This window comes from Euleptes europaea, chromosome 5 (assembly GCF_029931775.1).
Source record: "Euleptes europaea isolate rEulEur1 chromosome 5, rEulEur1.hap1, whole genome shotgun sequence".
Classification (NCBI taxonomy): Eukaryota; Metazoa; Chordata; class Lepidosauria; order Squamata; family Sphaerodactylidae; genus Euleptes; species Euleptes europaea.
The window spans coordinates 50,054,796-50,069,277 of NC_079316.1; the positions used below are offsets into that span (position 1 = coordinate 50,054,796).

Consider the following 14,482-nt stretch of genomic DNA (forward strand, 5'->3'; position numbering starts at 1 on the left):
AGGGCTGAATGGTATTAACTCTGGATGTTTTTGTTTGCAGTGTGGTAATTGTTCTGGTTTATTTTTGTAGACTGTGGCATTGTTGCCTATTGGGTCCCCCTTTAGGCTTTTGCTGTACATTTGATTCTGGTGTGTGAAAGAAAGGGGAATATCAGGCAGCCCTCTGTAAATTTTACTTTTTTTTTGAAAATATGAAGGAAAAAATCTGAAAGAAAACCTTAAAGTTTTTGAATAGTAAAATTGTTGTCAAACTTCTTTCCTCTCTTTATTAAAAATTTCCCTTCCCCTTGTTACGACTGTGGGTTTTCTTCACTCTGCCCCCCCCTCATTTCCCTCTGTGACATTTTATATATAATGTGCTGTTTTTAGGCCTGGATTGGCATTTCTTAAAAAATAATGGTGATAAAAATAAAAAATCCCTTTCATCTCCCCCTTCCCCCATGAAACTATTTTCCATAGAACTTTCTCCACACCCTTGTATTCTTCCCCCTTTGTATTAATTTTAAAGTTAAATTTTAGAGTTAATGTTCTTCAAGAAACCTGGATGCAAGATAAATACTATATTGAAATGTATTGTTATGTAAAATGTAATAAAGCTTTAACAAACTAAAAACAAGAACTGAGACAGTCTGGAAGACAAGAGGATTGAATGAAATGTCCTAACAGTGAGAAGACAAAAAATTATGTATGAGGGAGAGAGAGGGGGATTAGGTGGGTAGTTTCCATGTTGCCATTCAAAAGAATCAACATCGTGATTGGAACACACTGAATGAAATTTATATACACAAATAATAGTTAACACATCTGTGGAATAACATTGGTGTACAAGGCCTCACAACATTGTGCAGACATAGGCCCGAACCAGACAATAGTTAGTGCCCCTTAAGCACAGTTACATCCTTCTAAGATCACTAAAGTCAATGGGTTTAGAAGGGTATAACTCTGTTTAGGGTGGCACTGCAAATCTTTCTTAGATTACTGGGAATTAATTGCAACTCTCTTATGTCCTATTGATTTCAACAGGACATAGCTTAACTTTTCTTGACTGGATTTGGACCATGGGCTGTGTCCATAAATTTCGTATTTTCCTTCTGATTCTGCCTAGGTAGTTTAGCCTGTGTGTAAACTAACTTGCTTATTTACAGAAGCTTTATAAAGTTTTGATTTCCCAATATGTACATTTTACTATTATCATTACTAGATAGTAAGAGTAGTATAGTGTTTCAATTTTCAAAGTGGTGTAGTGGTTTCAATGTTGGACAAGGATCTGGGTGACCTTGGGCCAGCCACACTCTCAGCCTACCACACAGGATTGTTGTGAGGATAAAACGGAGGAGAGGAGAACAATGTAAGCTGCTTTGGGTCCCCATTAGGGAGAAAGAGGGGCTATAAATAAAGTAAGTAAATACATAAAACAGATACTGCAATCGTCTTTAGACCCTTATTGAACACACATGAACAAATGATGCTTCCTTATACTGAATCAGACCCTTGGTTCATCAAGGTCAGTATTGCCTACTCAGACTGGCAGCAACTCTCCAGGGTCTCAGGCAGAGGTCTTTCACATCATCTGCCAGATCCTTTAACTGGAGATACAAGGGATTGAAGCGGGGACCTTCTGCATGCCAAGATTCTCTACCATTGAGCAGCAGCCCCACCCCACTATTGGAAACACTATTTGTCCCATACGCAAATAAGTCAGACTATTGGTGCAACAATATCTTAGACAGCATTGCACTGAATTATAGACTAAGATCTGCAGAGCATATATATTTCCCCCTTTCCTCCTCCCATCTCCTGGGGCATGAGCTTGGTCCCAGCCAGGAGCTTTTAATGAGGCAGCAAGCTGGAGCCCTTCTCCCTGCAGGTATCTTGCAGCAGCCATTAATTTACCCTTGTTCCTGTTGAAGGAGCTGTTGCTAGCCATTAACAGAAGCCAGATGGTGCTTTCATACTAATGAGATTTTGCATTTCAGAAGAACAGATAGCAACCTCTGATTCTACAGGTATTTTCTTTGAAGCCTGGTCAGTCAAAACACGAAGGACATGACTTAAATTCTTGCCTCTGCTGTACAGTTTTACCCATGATATATACCTTTTTTAAAAATGGACACTTTGATTAAAAATTGTCATGTCTGGTTTATACTGCTTAAATTACAGCATTTTGTTACAGCTGATGTGTGAATATCCCTGAATACTTTATGTTAACATTTCTAAAGAAAACAATTATCATATTTGAGGGTGAGAAGAAATAGCCCCAAACTATCACTTTCTGCCTACTTCTTTGTTTTCTCATTGTGCAGATTCTGCTTTTGCAACACTTCAAGGAAAAGCTTGTCACCTACCTCTCCTACCAAGAAATTTCAATAACTTGCAGTGAAGCAAGGACATTTCTCATACTTTCGAACCAGTCAAATCATTGGAGACTATACGTTGGAGATTAAATAATACACACATGCACACACCCAAGACTGTTTTTAAGGATTTATTTAATCTGCTAACATTCAGTCTTGATCTAGACAAAAACAGTTAATGACTATTGTCGAAGGCTTTCACGGTCAGAGTTCATTGGTTCTTGTAGGTTATTCGGGCTGTGTAACCGTGGTCTTGGAATTTTCTTTCCTGACGTTTCGCCAGCAACTGTGGCAGGCATCTTCAGAGTAGTAACACTGAAGGACAGTGTCTCTCAGTGTCAAGGGTGTAGAAAGAGTAATATATAGTCAGAAAGGGGTTGGGTTTGAGCTGAGTATTGTCCTGCAAAAGTATTGTCCTGTAAGTATCAAGATAATGTGCTAATGAGGGTATGGTATGTTAATATGGAACCATTGTATCCTGAAGTGATCTGTTAATGTGTGTAATCCAAAACTAATCTGTATGGCTATTGTTGAATGTTGTCTTTGTCTGGAGGTGTTTCAGGGCAGGAAGCCAAGCCTTATTCATTCTTAAACTCTCCTCTTTTCTGTTAAAGTTGTGCTGATGTTTGTGAATTTCAATGGCTTCTCTGTGCAATCTGACAAAATAGTTGGTAGAATTGTCCAGTCTTTCAGTGTCTTGGAATAAGACCCTGTGTCCTGTTTGTGTCAGTCCATGTTCAGCCACTGCTGATTTCTCAGGTTGGCCAAGTCTGCAGTATCTTTCATGTTCTTTTATCCTTGTTTGTATGCTGCGTTTTGTGGTCCCGATGTAAACTTCTCCACAGCTGCAAGGTATACGATATACTCCTGCAGAGGTGAGGGGGTCTCTTTTGTCTTTTGCTGATCGTAGCATTTGTTGTATTTTCTTGGTGGGTTTAAACACTGTTTGTAGGTTATGTTTTTTCAAAAGTTTCTCCATCCTATCAGTGACTCCTTTAATAAATGGCAAGAATACCTTTCCTATGGGAGACTGTTTTTCTTGAGTTTTCTGATTTTTGTTTGGTTCAATGGCCCTTCTGATTTCATTCTTGGAGTAGCCTACTCCAAGAATGAAATCAGAAGGGCCATTGAACCAAACAAAAATCAGAAAACTCAAGAAAAACAGTCTCCCATAGGAAAGGTATTCTTGCCATTTATTAAAGGAGTCACTGATAGGATGGAGAAACTTTTGAAAAAACATAACCTACAAACAGTGTTTAAACCCACCAAGAAAATACAACAAATGCTACGATCAGCAAAAGACAAAAGAGACCCCCTCACCTCTGCAGGAGTATATCGTATACCTTGCAGCTGTGGAGAAGTTTACATCGGGACCACAAAACGCAGCATACAAACAAGGATAAAAGAACATGAAAGATACTGCAGACTTGGCCAACCTGAGAAATCAGCAGTGGCTGAACATGGACTGACACAAACAGGACACAGGGTCTTATTCCAAGACACTGAAAGACTGGACAATTCTACCAACTATTTTGTCAGATTGCACAGAGAAGCCATTGAAATTCACAAACATCAGCACAACTTTAACAGAAAAGAGGAGAGTTTAAGAATGAATAAGGCTTGGCTTCCTGCCCTGAAACACCTCCAGACAAAGACAACATTCAACAATAGCCATACAGATTAGTTTTGGATTACACACATTAACAGATCACTTCAGGATACAATGGTTCCATATTAACATACCATACCCTCATTAGCACATTATCTTGATACTTACAGGACAATACTTTTGCAGGACAATACTCAGCTCAAACCCAACCCCTTTCTGACTATATATTACTCTTTCTACACCCTTGACACTGAGAGACACTGTCCTTCAGTGTTACTACTCTGAAGATGCCTGCCACAGTTGCTGGCGAAACGTCAGGAAAGAAAATTCCAAGACCACGGTTACACAGCCCGAATAACCTACAAGAACCAACAGTTAATGACTGTTTCTTTGCTTTGTTTATCCATTTTTGTAGTAGTTGTCGAGAAAAAAAAACTCCCTTGACCTTAAATACCTTGAAAATGAAGCTATAAATAAATACATAAAGCTTTAAATGTTACTTGGTGCAACTTAGACATTGCTTTTAGTTCCTGCAGCAAACATGCAGACCTTCAGATTAAGTCCACTGGAAAACAACTGTTGGGATACTCTCAGCTACTTGCAATAATAAGAGCCTGTCAGAGCTCAAGTGGGAGAGAAAGAGAGAGTAGGTATTTATTTTGAAAGGTCAGATGTCAAACTCAGTTCCTTGGCAAATAATCACACAAGGAAAGGAAGGGATTCCCAATATATGCATTGTCCACGGTCTTCCTGATATTTCTTGTACAGCAGTGGGAAAGCAAGGAGTACATGAACAAAGCAAGCCATTATGACATTTCTTGTTGGATTGCAAGAGTATAGGTGGCAAATCTTGGAGACTTCTGAATTTTTTCTGGTGATTGACACATGAAGGAACGTCACAGTGAGTGTTTTTTAAAAAGCACTTTTAAAATCAGTTCAAAAGAGGCAATAAAAATAAGTTAAAAACATTCCAATATGTACACAACAAATCATCCTCTGAAAATAAGTTTAACATAATCATTTTTCATAGTTCAGCTCTCAAGTTCAGCATGTGGGAGGGACACCTGATAAAGGGGAAGGGAATGGCAGAGCAAGATGGAGATGAGGGAGGCTCTCTTGCATATTGTGCCCTTCAGATTTTATTGAAACCAAAAATATTGATGGAGGGGGCAGAACAAAATTTTAATAGCCATTGCCTATGAACAAAAACCAGTTCCTTCCTATAGACCAGGTTATTCGATGCATGATCACATTCAGTCATGTCCCAAATGACAGTGATTTTGTTGGCTAACTGCTCTGTGCTTTTTAAACTGGCCCAGCTCAGACTTTGCTCTGGCCATTAAAAACCCTGAATTAATTCCTACGAGTAGTATCATTTAATAAAAAGGAATGTGATGTATAAGCGGCCAAAGAGCTGCCGCTTGAAGCATCTTCTGGTGCAAAACAATACAGGTCATTTACCTGTATGAAGATTGCTTGTAGTGCTGCCACTGGTTTGTTACCCAGATAACTATGGAGGGCTGAATGGCTCGAACAGATTTAAGGCTTTTATAGGGCCATTACTCTCAAATACTAGATCAGGCTCACCTAGTCAGAACAACCCTGAAATCATGGTTCATCTAACAGGTGAGAAAAAATGATGCCCTAATTACAATTAAGGTGCTTCTGCAATGGAGCATCATACATTTTTAGTTTGACTCTTAAGCATTAAGCTGAAAGTTTAGAAGTCCTTGAAAAGAAGGTCTGATGAAACATGAGCCCATCTCAGGTTGACATTCCACTGTGCACAGGGTCAGTTTTTTCACATTTGTCATTCAAGCAACTGAGGGATCAGTGTGGGCTAAAGAAGATCCATGTCTATGTGCAATGCAGGTGTCAGGTGTGGCAAGTGCACCTAGTCTCAGAAGAAAGCCCTTTGCAGAGGCACCTTGAACGTCCTTGTTTGTTATACCGCCAGTGAACAACCAGCCTAAAAGCTGAGTGTGCACATATTTCCAGTTGACAAAAGAAAAGCCCTGGTAAAATGAAGCTTGAATAGTATTGTGGGCGTTTTTGCTGCTTTGTGCATTTCTGAGGCCAGATAACCCTGTGTTGGTGAGTGTCACAATGGGGAAAATAAGCTTAAGGCAGAGACATCACTCCTGAGAAGTGGCTCTGATATGACTGGTTGAGCAAAAGGTATATACTTTCCAGTAACAATAACTGTGTTTTGAAGATGACATTTGCTTGGGGGGTGAGAATCTATGCTTAGTTAAATGCAAGGAGGGAGCAAGGGCCTTGGTCTACTGATGTTGCATGCCCACTTGCTTTCCTTGGTGTGCAGGTGAACTGCTCCAAAAGGAGGGCAGAGTGAGAACTGGCCCATTGGGTTGGTGATGGATGCTGTGACTTGGATGTAGAACACTGGAGTGTTCAGTCCAAGTCGTTGCCACCATTGTTATCACAGAAAGGGGAGAAGTTTGAAGAACTGGATAGACTCTTCATAGCTAAGCTCCTTCATGTGCATAGCCTTGTTCTGTGTCTCGGTCACATAAAAATGCAACAAAGAGCAATGGTATATACAGTGGACTAACCCCCCCTGCATTCTCTGCCTAGCCACATGGAATGAACCATTTAACAATATTCAGTGGAGGAGATAACTGCAAAAAACTAACTGGCACACATATTTCAAGCTGGTGCCACATGACACTGGAAAGAACTTTAAGATTATAATTTTGTGGCTGTTTCCTACTGATCATTCTGTACAATCCACACAGTCTGCCAGCCCTCGTGCTGATTGCAGCTACTTGGCAGGGCCAGTACAGGTGGCACAGTAACTGGAGCACAAAAACACCTTGCATGCAAGTCGATACTTTTGCAAATATTCTCTTCCCCACACTTTCATCTTTAGTATTACCAGTATTAGGGAAAGCTGCTGTCATCCTCATTAAACATTTCTACTCACCCCAAAGTGTTACTAATTATAGCTTTTTTTGGAACAATCCTGCAACCACAGCAGACTGATAACATAATAATTCAAGTTATAATGAAAAATGCTTTGCTAGGCTGAGGTCCAGTCTGTCTTCCTCCTTGGTTTCCTCAGAGCCCTTTCATGAGCCTCAGCAAGTCCTACCTACGGAAGGCATCCACCAAAAACCATTTCTCAGCTTTCTTCACTGAGACAGCACTGCGCAGCAGGTAGCACTACAAAATCCTCCTTTGTTTAAAAGAATAATGCTAAAATCCTATAGGCAGTGTTGCCATGTGCCCACCAGCACTCAAGCACCCAGTGGGAGAAAGAAACGAAAATTGCTGTCAACAATGGTATGAGGTCACACCTCTTTAGCAATTGCTAGAAACTCAATGGTAAAATCATAGAGCTTTTGGCAATTTTTAGAAAGGACTGACATGACTTCTAAGGAAACCCAGAAAACTATGTTTTTACCATAGAGTTTCTGGTAATTCCTAGAGAGATATGAAGTTACTTCTGGGTTTCCCTGGAAGTGACATCACACCATCGCTGACAGCCCCCCCCCATGTTCCTTCCCATCTCCTGTTGGTTGCCCTGCCAAGCGAGGCCTGGCAATCCTACCTACAGTATAGAGCTTTGATCACTGGGGGAAGGGAGGAATGACATGTGTAGCTGAAGTGTTTCTGAAGTTTCTATTGTTGTCACTTGCATGACTGACTTCAAGCTGTCTCAATAGAAATATCAAAGGTACCTCCAGCATCATGCAGCTTTCTATGGTTGCAGACTATGTAGGCAACTGTCAATGTAAGAAAAGTTCAGTGGGTGACATGCAATAAGAAAGGGTAGAATATCATTCATGTAAAAATGTGGCCTAGTGAGGTTTAAGCAGTATTTCAGATTTAAAACAATGCATATATTTTACTTTTATAGCATCCATCTACTCTCAAAACATCTGGTGTCACACCAAACAGCAGTTCATATAAATTACAATGAACTATATTCATACTATGTTAGTTTCCCTACAATGCCTATAAAGACAGGAAATTTAACACATTGCTCCTTCTCTGCCCTTGTATTGATTTAGGTGAGGATCCAGCCAGTTTCTTGTTTTCTTTTGTAGCTTCTTTGCTTTTTGGCTATCACCTAGTACAGCCTAGATGTTGCGATTCAAACCATTTTGAAATGTCAACTGGTAGATCTCTTTTTGTAATGGGTAAAGATTAATGTTCTTGATTTACATATAGGAAAATTCAGGAAGGGGACCATTTGCCAGAGTTGGGACCTGAAACGGGATACACCCCCTTCACCCCCCTCAACTACAGGTAATGAATTCCGAACACAAAAGATCACACCCACTCACTTGCCTTTGGCAGATTTAAGTGAAGTTGATAACCATATTCAGTAGTTTTATTTCTTTAGCTTGTTGTTATACCATGATTATACAAAGAAAATGTTGGAGAAAGCCTACAACTAATGTTTCAGGAGGTTCCCATAGGCAGGGCCATTAAGATATATTCAGGTTTTTGTGGAAGTTAAATTTAGATACAAAGAACAGTACCATACGTTTTGTCTTTGATCATGTAGCTCAATATGCAGAAGCAAATTTCGGCCCTTGGAACTTGGTGTGAATTGTACAAAGGGTAACACAGCAGGCTTTCCACTCTGTGCACTATGAATATGGACAAGCTGCATTTTTGTATTATAGATCCCTAATTTTGAATGCACAGTAGAAAGCCATTGGGTGAGGCTACATGTACTGCATAAAGAACAGTTGCCTTCCTTGGCTGACATACATTTTGGGGGTAAAGAATTTGTTAAAAACATCTTTTTAAAAGGCTTTGTTTAGTTATAGAAATGCACAGGTGCCCTATTCGTTAGCCAATGACCATTATTTCCAAATTTAAGATTTTAAACATGCAGCCCCCTCCCCCCCATAATAATAAAACAATAATTCTAGGTTGAGATGGGTTTTCCTTGCCTAAACCTTAAGTGAATACATATGGCCAGCTGTGTACACTAAGAGAACAGGAAGGCCTTCTTCATGGAAGCACTAACAAGCCAAGACAAGGTACAGCACTAGCACTGATTGACAGGTTGATCTGGTCAAGTACTTAAGACCCTGTGTAACTTTCAATGTGGGAGTAGTTAGGGGCCCTTGGGTATTCGGCTTCATCACATAAGCATTACATTAGATGAATATGTTTTTCAAGAACTCCATGCATTTACTGAGCTTTTCTTTCTACATGATCCAAGTCCTTTTCACTGACTGCCTGGGGGAGAATGACTAAAAAGATAAAGCTATGTATATAGAAGTTAGATAAACGTCGGCATCACCTTCTGTACTGTCATTTGTCTGAATGATTTGCAGTGAACCCTCATCTGAAAATAAAGTTGGTGGGTCCACTCAGTCAGACTAAACTGCCAATGTAGCCAATTCACTTTCTAGGAACAGGTAGTCACAGGCAAGGAAGGTGATGGACACAATTTGTTTTTGCATCATTCAGACCAACTCACAGATGTGCATAGAAAAGAAACAAAACCAACATTTTAAATGGGGAGATCAAACTTATCATTGGAAAAGCTCAGAACAAAAGATGTATAGCGTTCAAGAAAATAATACAGTGGTTATAAAGAGGACTGTAAAATCAAAGCCTGAAGCTAAGACTCAGTCAAGATTTCCAGTCTTCCAATGCAGCTGCTTTGTTCAAAATGAAAAGTCAAGGCAAAATTTGTCTATCCTGTGAAAAAGTGATACACAGTGCTGTCTCATAAATTCAGTAAAACTGCAGTTATCACTCCTATAGACAGTGGATGTAATCTAGTAAAAAATAGTTGCATCTAAGTCCTGTTGAAATCAATGCAGCTAAAGTGCCTAGTTGAATGCTTATGTCAAGCCATGTATGGGACTTAAATAGGCCTATCTTTATTGTACTCACTGATGTTTATGATAAAATGTGTCATCTTGAATAAGGAGTATTCTAAATGTTTCATATTTGTTTCCAATTAAAGGAATATCCTCACTGGAGCACAGGATATTTTTAGGCATAAGCAAGCTCCAGCATGAGATCAATTGACCCTGGCTGTGATGATCCATTTGTATGAAACATCATAACCCAAGTGGACCATCTCTTCTTAAATGCAAAGGACTGGTGCACACACAACACATCTCGATAAAAGGAATCACATGATTATCTGATAAGATCACTTCCGTCTTGAGTGTAGGACTTACTAAGCTTTAGGACACTTGTCTGTAAAGCAAAGGTTGAGGATATTTGTTTGCAAATTCTCCAGTTGTTTAGGTAATGCAGTGTATATGAGTGCATGTGGGTCTATGCATGCAAGACACCAGTACAACATATCCAAACCTCTGTGCTTGATATGTGATCCAGGTCTACTTGCTTGAATACTTCTCATTCTCTGCTTTTTCCTTTTCCTTTGTGTTTCCTTGTGTTGATTACATGCCGTTCTTTTTTTATCATTGTTTCCATTTGAGGCCAAGAAGCTGTATCTGGGGCAAAGTCACTGTCTGGGAGATTCACCACCATTATCATGATTTTAATAATTGAAAACCTCACATGAACAAGGAAAAAACATTCAGACTTTGGAAGATCAACTTGAAGGAGAAGAGTGGTTACAAAGCTACCATCCATGACCTCTAGATTTGACTCTATGAGGAAATGAAACATTACACTGAATTTGGCCTCAGAGCTGGGGGCCAGTGTTTGTGCATCTGAGCTTTCTAGTATTGACTCTTTAATTTTTTTGTTTTATTTTATTTTATTAAGAACCCCATTGGTCTTATAAGAAATAGTAAAAAGACCCTTTGTTTAAAGAAGCATTCTACCTTCTGTTTTACAGACTGTTCTTAAATAAGATTTTTTTAATTCCATGTTTCTTTTATTATGGAAACCTTAATATCCTGTTCTCAGTAAAAAAAATTCTGTCAAGGTTACCACTTCTCTATAATATGGCTCATGTAGTCCTCTGTAGGCAAGCGTCCTTGCTCTTCCATCTCTTCCTTGGGAAGCGCCTCGTTAGACCGGTGAAGAAGCCTCTCTTCCCGATTCTTTATCCTCTGCTCCATCCTCTCCAGCTGCCTCTTGTACTGGTATCGCTGTTGGAAGAGGTCCTTTGCATAGTCGTACAGCTGCATGTCCAAGTCATTAAGCTCCTCAATCCTTCGTATGGTATTGTTGTCCACCTCCACTCCACCTGCCCTTGTGCTGTTGTACTGCATGAACGGCCTGATGAATTTCAGATTGAAAGTTCTCTCAAATAAGTATTGTGTTTTTCTCTGGAACTCTGTTAAGCCAAAAAAGGCCATGTCTTTGAGATTCTTCTTGGCACTCTCCAGCAGTATCTGTGCTCGCTTGTTTTCTGGTATAAAGGACATATTATAGCAGCCCACCAAACTCAAATCAGCCAACATCCTCACTTGACGGTTGTTGGCTAAGTTATATGGGCAGTCCATGAACTCCTGAAGGGTACAGCCTGACCAGTCTGTGCCTTCATAGCATGATGGTAGCTCTTCAGGGGTTGGGGTCCGGCCATCACACATGTGCAAGGATGTTTTCCAGGTAGCTCCTCGTTGCACATGCCTCCATTCACTGAGGTAACGGGACACAGGATCTCTCAGCAGAGTGATGTAATAAAATTTCCTGTAAGAAAGAGAAAAGTATATAAATAGTCTATACCATGAAATAATTATTTTGTTACTGGGGCATACTGAACATGTAAGATGAGAAAGTTAACAATCAATATCTGGATACTGTCTATATTTGCTGGCTTTTTAATCATAAGAGTCTTTTGTGATACATCTTTTATATAGCAAAGACTACAGAAGCATTATTTTTATTTTAGCCATGCTTTACAATATCACCTTCCAGCAATAGACTGCAAGGTCCGAATAAATCACCAGAATTCAAACAGCCCACTAACTTTTAGGGATCAACTGGTCTTCCATAATACCATACACCTTAGAATTTCGTCAAGGTATCTCATTCTATGGCATGGCCCATATACCACTCACATTTTATATACAGGACACCCACTACAACTGCAGAACTGCTGTCTAGATGAAACCTAATCTAAATCAACCTACCCTAGGATTACCATAGGACAAAATTCTCAACAGATTATTTAATCCAGGTTACAGAGTGCTATTGACAAAGAACAAAATGGCTCATGGTGCACTAAGGTGCCTGCATAATAAGGAATATATTAAACGTCAGACTGCATAATCTCTCTGTCTCTCTCTCTCTTTCACCCCCCCCCACATTTTTATTATATTCAAGAGGATTTTTTGAACCCTGCCTTTTCGATAAAATGTTTAAGGAAGCCAATAATCATAAAATAAAAATACAATAATATATTTGGTCCCATCACACATTAAATAATAACAGTAGCACAATAACTAAAATAATATTAAAGTCATTATCAAAAGCAGCAATTACTGCAATAAACCATAAGAGACTCAACAAGACATAATAAAAGCCCAGTGAAACACAGCAATACTTAAATTCCCAGAGAAACCTGTGGTGCAACCATGCAGAAGGCTCTGTTCCAGGTTGCTACCCACCTCCATTCCATTTGGTATGGGCACCTGGGGCAAGCATCTACAAAAGATCTTGAGAGATGTACAGGACTATATGGCTGCTGGGAGCCCTTTAGATATGCTGGTCCCAGACCATTTTTGGCTATGAAGGTTAAAAATAGCACCTTGATTTTTTCCCAGAAAGCTAGACCAAGCAGTACCTCTGTGAAACTAGTCTTTCAGAGGGAGTGATATCCCATCTAGAACAGGCAATATAATACTATTCAGCTTTGAAGAACAAATGTAGTGGCCAGGCAATCTCTTATTTTCATTCTCCCAGACAAAAGTATTTGTACTTCCAAAATAATTATAACTGATGAAATAACCCATTCCTGTTGCTTTACACTCAACTGCAGTGAGTCAGAACATATTCGTTACATGTGAACCAGCCAAGACATTTTGTTACAAGGATTGATGGTGAGGCTGAAGAAAGATTGAAACGTGTGACAGACCGGCTCTGCGTCCCTTTACCATCCCATGAGTGCTGGATTATCTTTACAGAAGTGTAATTTGAGCGCGTTGCCGCCTTTGATGCAAACAATTTATGTTCTTCACTTTGGACTGTGCCAGCATACTGGAGAGTATATTGGCTTGTGGTGTATGTTTGCATGTTAGTTTGTAAGAGGCTGAGAAGTTATCAGCCCCTGATTAACAAATTATTTCATTGCTTTCAAGTGGCGTTGTTTTTTATTTTTATTTTCATTGAGCTGCTGTGCTATCTGTTGTTTTAATACCTGGAAGTTGGCAACCCTCTTCATGTGTAGGAGTGGGGAAACCAACCTGGTTCACCAGATTAGCGTCTGCCGCTCGTGGAGGAGTGGGGAATCAAACCTGGTTCTCCAGATTAGAGTCCACTGCTCCAATCCACTACACCCTGCTGGCTGAGGACCAGATGTGTTCCAAACAGGAACAGTGGCCAAAGTGTTTAGAAAGATCAAGGAATCCCCCCTGGGCTTTTTCAATAGGGCAGGAGCAGAATTATTTCCCCTAAGACAATGGTCTGCTATGGCTGAATATAATGTTTGGAAAGGACTATGGGAAAGGAAAATAATGCAATATTTGGAAAGGACTATGGGAAGGTATCATACACATGTTTGTCACACAATGTTTCTGTGGTCTAACTAGAAAATACAGAAATCACCTCAGTTCACCATTTAAAATGAAATTTTTGACATACAATGAATGAGGATAAAATGGAGAAGAAGACATGGTATGCTGCTTTGGGGAGAAAGGCAGGGTATAAAAGAAGTAAATAAGTGCAACATCAAGTAAGGATCCACATATATGGATGTGGCGTCACATATTGTAACACCTCAAACAGAGCTTTCATTTCTCTTCAGATGATTTCAGACACAATACTTTTCAATAAAGGCAATTCACACATTCAGCTGTGATTATGAGATATCCAGGTATATACATCTATGTGTAACAAAGCCCTAAATATTAAACCCATCTCTGCTTTCCTTTGGACAGGCATTTAGTATTTCGACAGATATGTAGTATTTTTCTAATAGTTTCTATCTTTAAAAAAAAAATTGGGTAGAAGTCAGCCCATTTAATTTAAAAGTGCATCAAAAACACCGGTTAGAAGATCAAACTGGAAACAACGCTCACATCGTCACTTTCGAATCATTCACCAATGGACTCAATGCAACCCCCAGTTAAATCATTGAGAAAAAGTTCATTTAATTTATTGTCATTGGAGTAGGGCCAAAGTATGCGTCTTCCACCTTCTGGTTTTGTAAGCAGAGCAAGTAAGAATGTCTGCTATTCAGTCTCTCACCAAGCCAAAGATGTTACAATGTCAAATAAGGAAACATTTATAGAGGAGGGTAGAAGGGGGAACCAAGCTCCCATGCATTTCTTTTCTATTCATTTTAACAGCAGCCCATAATCATGATTCATCTTCCTTGACCAGGATCCAGGTTTGATTTAAATCATCAGGGCTCTAAAAACCCCAACAGACAGGGATAAAA

At 39.6% G+C, this 14,482-nt stretch overlaps 1 protein-coding gene across 1 annotated transcript; it reads right to left on the reverse strand.

Moving 5' to 3' along the window:
• Nucleotides 1–10,665: 10,665 nt before the first annotated feature.
• On the reverse strand, nt 10,666–11,572 carry LOC130478066 (heparan-sulfate 6-O-sulfotransferase 1). Its single transcript, XM_056850187.1, has one exon. It carries the CDS (start codon nt 11,469–11,471, stop codon nt 10,863–10,865), a length of 609 nt encoding a protein of 202 aa, XP_056706165.1. The 5' UTR covers nt 11,472–11,572; the 3' UTR covers nt 10,666–10,862.
• Between the last annotated feature and the right edge of the window lie 2,910 nt (nt 11,573–14,482).